Here is a 4753-nt window from a genome sequence, read left to right as displayed (position 1 = left end):
GATTTGACTCATCAATGTTGTCCTGGCCAGACTCCCATCTCCCACCCTCCAAAACATCAAGCTCATTCGAAACTTTGCTAGCTATATTTTAACTTACACTACGTTATGTTCATCCGTCACCCGTGTGATACTAATCTACATTGGCCTCTGGTTGACCGATGCCTTGACTTTAAAATTCTCACCATTGCATTTAACGTCCTCCAGCCATACAAATCTCCATGGTATTTGTGTTTGTCCACTTCTGCCTAGTGTGTATACCTGATTTTAATCATTCCACCACTGGGATCATGCCTTCAGGTGCCTGGCTGCAAGCTTTATGATTGTCTTCCTGCTCCACTGTTCTTTTCCTTCTTTAACACACTCCTTAATATCCCTCCATATTCGACAAAGCTTTTGGCCTTTCTCTTACTGTCTACTTATGTGACTCAGTGTCAAACTTTGATTATCGCTTTTGTGAATTGTATTTATGGTGTTTTACTGCATTAAAGGTGCTATATAAATAAAGTTTGTTGTCATGGTTCGTGTTTTGGATTACATTTTGGGTCAGAACAAGATTGACAATTATTTCCTTATTGAGTCCTAATTCTACAGCTAGACACACCGACAAACGACACACAGGACCCCTTTCCAGTGAAGCAATATCTTGTTTAATACAGTTTGTAATAAATTATTGAACACATTTCCATTTCCATGGGAAATTACCATAATGTCTGCAAGATGTGGATTTTAAAAAAAGTGCATTTCCCTCTTATAAATCACAAAATTTAATCTTACCAATTACATTCCAGCAGTCAGAGACCCATAAATGACCCTCTCCGTTCACAAAATATTAATTGTGGGCTACTCAAACAGTGGAAACGTGCCCATGGAATCAGGTGTTTTAACATGAAGGGAGGAAAACCAGGAAGATGGGGAGTAAAGTGTTAGTGTTCAGAAGTGGTGGATACGTGAGGGTTGGTCAGAGATCAGTAAGTCTTTTAACCCACATGCAAAAAAGCCATATTACAATCAAGGATAATGTGTGACGGGAGAGAGAGAATTACACAGAGAGAGCGCTGCACTTAATCCTTGTAATAGCATTGAATACATCAGAATAATATACACTGGTGTACATAGCGTCTGCTATTATCATTACAAAATATAGAATTCTAGTGCTCTGCTAAGTCTGAAGTTTAATATTACAAACTAAAATAACAAGTGGTAAATTCAAAATTATTTTTGGCCCCCTGCAGCCTGTGATGTGGAAGGCGCAGTCAGAAGAATATCCAAAGGTTCTCATGGCTGTAGACCCACAGTCGGACTCACGACAGTGCCCCAAGAAGTCTGTTGAATCCATTAAGAACAAGAAAACACTGTGAGAGTAATCGTCAGCAAGTGATCCTCGTTTCCACCAGGTGTACCATTGGTGGAAACGATACCTGGCCTGAATTTAACCCATTCACACTGGGTATCTTCTGTGTCACATTGGCACTGATGGCAGTTCCCTGCATATTCCCAACATGTTAAAATGTAGCTGGGATGTCCGTAACTTGCTACTGGCACCAATCTGATATTCTGTTGAGCCTGTGTTTCATCCCATAGGGGCTTTGCTTTTGTGTGAAAGTCTTTGTGTGTGTTTGTGTGTGTGTGTGTGTTTTATATATATATATATAAATGTTTACATGCATGTATGCCTGAAAGTTGATTATAGTTAAGTGTTTGTGTGAGCATATGTTTGCTGGTGTGCATATTATGTGTTTATGTAAAAATGTATCTATATCTGTTAGTGTCTTTGTTTATCTTTGTGTATTTATATGTATATGTATGTGTGTTAACGTATTTACATGTATATGTTTGCTTATGTATATTTGCATGTGTAATTTGTAAGATGCATTTATGTAAGTGACCAGTATGCGTGTATTTAAATGTTGCATATGTATATATGCTTGCATTAGAGTTCATGTGTAAGGTGTGTATGCGTGCATGTGAATGCATCTGTGTTTTTATTAGTGTGTATGTGTGTTGCATATGTAAGACTGCATGTTTGAGTGTTTATGTGAATGCTTTTGTGTAAGTACGCGTTTATGTAACTGTGTATGCATGCATGTATGTACCATGCAAGTGTTTGTGTATATATGTAAATGATATGTGTGTATATGTATGTGTACTTGTGGTTGTCATTAACACACTAAAATCTCCAGAACACTATTATTTAATATATTCTTTGGTTGTGTGACATTAGAAGTGATAGGAGGGGAACAATTATCAAATCAGATTGCTGGCCAGAGTCTTCGTCATGGTCTTTATGCCTTTGACTTTTATAACATTATGGGTGGATGGAGTTCAGCCACAATCTCACAAATGCAGAGCAGGCTCAAAATGCTGAATGACCTCCTCTAGTTTGTATGTTCCCATTTTCTTCTAAGTATTTTTTTGCTGGGGAAGAGGGGAGGGGTGTGTTCTTTTGGAAAGGTCTCTGTCTTTTGTTTATCCTGTTGAAGTCAAGAACATCACCCAGCTGTGATTCTAACATTGTACATCCTCAGTCCATTCCTCGCAATCACATGTAGGGCACAGGATTTCCAAGAGTTTTGACAAGTGTAGTTTTTTTTTGCTGTGCCTGTCGTTGCTAACTGATGTCAGGTCCCTCGTTCAGGAAATACGTACACATTTCTCCTTTGCCCTTGACTTTAACCAGTCCCCGGTACTCCAAGTGGTAGTTTTCAGCTGACAGGACCTGGTACATATCTGTAGTCACCTGAGGAGATCATGGACAAACAAATTAAAGGATGACAACAAGATAATGCAGTTAGAGAAATCAACGGGAAATTACAAATGACTGTAAATACATGAATAAAAGAAGAGTAAAAACAGCTATTACTTTGTGCATAATTGGGGGCAGAATTTGTAAGGACCATTCAGGAGGGTTTCTTGACACAGTCCAATCAGGAAAGAAGTTATACTGGACCTGGTTTTGGGAAATGGGCCTGGCCGGGTGAGTGAAGTTTCAGTGGGGGAGCATTTCGGGAATAGTGACCATAATACCCTGAGTTTTAAGATACTCATAGATAGGGATAACAGAGCCCTCGGGTGAAGCTGTTAAATTGGGAGAAGGCTAACTATGACAACATTAGGCAGGAACCTGGAGATGTGGGAATACTTCAAATGGCTGTCAATATGAGTTCAGGAGCGGCACGTTCCTGCGAGAATAATGGATCAGTATGGCAGGTTATGTGAAGCTTGGATGACCAGGGATGTTATGACCTTGGTCAAAAAGAAAAGGGAAGCATACATAAGGTCTCGGAGGATGGGAACTGACAAAGGCCTTGAAGTATATAAGGAAAGTAGGAAGTAACTTAAACAAGGAATTAGAAAGGTCAAAAAGGGTCATAAATACCTACAGCACAGAGGTAGGTCGTTTGGCCCAAATTGGTCCATGCCAAACAATATATCCATCCACGCTAACCCCATTTCCCAGCACTTGGCTCATATCCCTCTAATCCTTTCCTATCATGTATTTGTCCAAATGTCTTTTAAATGTTGTTAATGTACCCAACCCCAACCATGTCTGTTGGCAGCTCATTCCGTATGTGTATCACCCTCTAAAAAACGTTGCCCCTCAGGTCCCCTTTTATTCTTTCCCCACTAACCTTAAACTGATGCCCTCTAGTCCTCAATTCTCTAACCCTGGGAAAAAGACAGATTGCATTCATCCTTTCCATGCCTCTCATGATCTCATACAGTTCTTTAAGACCCTTCGGTCCAACCTGTCCATGCCGATCAGATATCCCAACCCAATCTAATCCCACCTGCCAGCACCCAGCCCATATCCCTCCAACTCTTCCTATTCATATACCCATTCAAATGCCTCCTAAATGTTGCAATTGTACCAGCCTCCACCACTTCCTCTGGCAGATCATTCCATACACGTACCACCCTCTGTGTGAAAAAGTTGCTCCTTAGGTCTCTTTTATATCTTTCTCCTCTCACCCTAAACCTATGCCCTCTAGTTTTGGACTCCCCGACCCGAGGGAAAAGACTTTGCCTAGTTATCCTATCCATGCCCCTCATAGTTTTGTAAAGCTCTATAAGGTCACCCCTCAGCCTCCGACGCTCCAGGGAAAACAGCCTCAGCCTGTTCAGCCTCTCCCTATAGCAAAGATCCTCCAGCCCTGGCAACATCCTTGTAAATCTTTTCTGAACCCTTTCCAGTTTCACAACATCTTTCTGATAGGAAGGAGACCAGAATTGCACGGAATATTCTAACAGTGGCCTAACCAATGTCCTATACAACCGCAACATGACCTCCCAACTCCTATACTCAATACTCTGACCAATAAAGGAAAGCATACCAAACGCCTTCTTCACTATGCTATCTACCTGCGACTCCACTTTCAAGATGGTATGAACCTGCACTCCAAGGTCTCTTTGTTCAGCAACACTCCCATGTTGGGAAGAAGTTTCCATTGGTAGGAGAGATTAGGACCAGAGGGCACAGCCTTAGATAAAGGGAAGATCTTTTAGAACAGAGATGAGGAGAAACTTCTTCAGCCAGAGAGTGGCGAATCTATGGAATTCATTGCCGCAGAAGGCTGTGGAGGCCAGGTCATTGAGTATATTGAAGACTGAGATAGGTTCTTGCATATGAAGGGGATTAAAAGTTACGGGGAGAAAGCGGGAGAATGGGGTTGAGAAACGTATTAGATTTGGAAAATGTGGTGCTGGAAAAACACAGCAGGTCAGGCAGCATCCGAGGAGCAGTAGAATCGACGTT

General features: G+C 41.2%; 1 protein-coding gene across 1 annotated transcript in view; it reads right to left on the bottom strand.

Annotated features, from left to right (window-relative positions):
- Positions 1 to 624: 624 nt before the first annotated feature.
- The window catches only part of adcy5 (adenylate cyclase 5), a 401945-nt gene continuing 397816 nt past the window's right edge, over positions 625 to 4753 (bottom strand). Inside the window, exon 21 of the mRNA XM_043694258.1 lies at positions 625 to 2737. Within this exon, the coding sequence (XP_043550193.1) occupies positions 2609 to 2737 (129 nt within the window). The 3' untranslated portion in view covers positions 625 to 2608. The remainder of the gene's footprint in view (positions 2738 to 4753) is intronic.

The sequence above is a fragment of the Chiloscyllium plagiosum genome, chromosome 7 (assembly GCF_004010195.1).
Source record: "Chiloscyllium plagiosum isolate BGI_BamShark_2017 chromosome 7, ASM401019v2, whole genome shotgun sequence".
NCBI classification, from domain to species: domain Eukaryota; kingdom Metazoa; phylum Chordata; class Chondrichthyes; order Orectolobiformes; family Hemiscylliidae; genus Chiloscyllium; species Chiloscyllium plagiosum.
The sequence above is the reverse complement of the archived record's forward strand: the minus strand, read 5'-3'. Positions and strand labels throughout refer to the sequence as shown.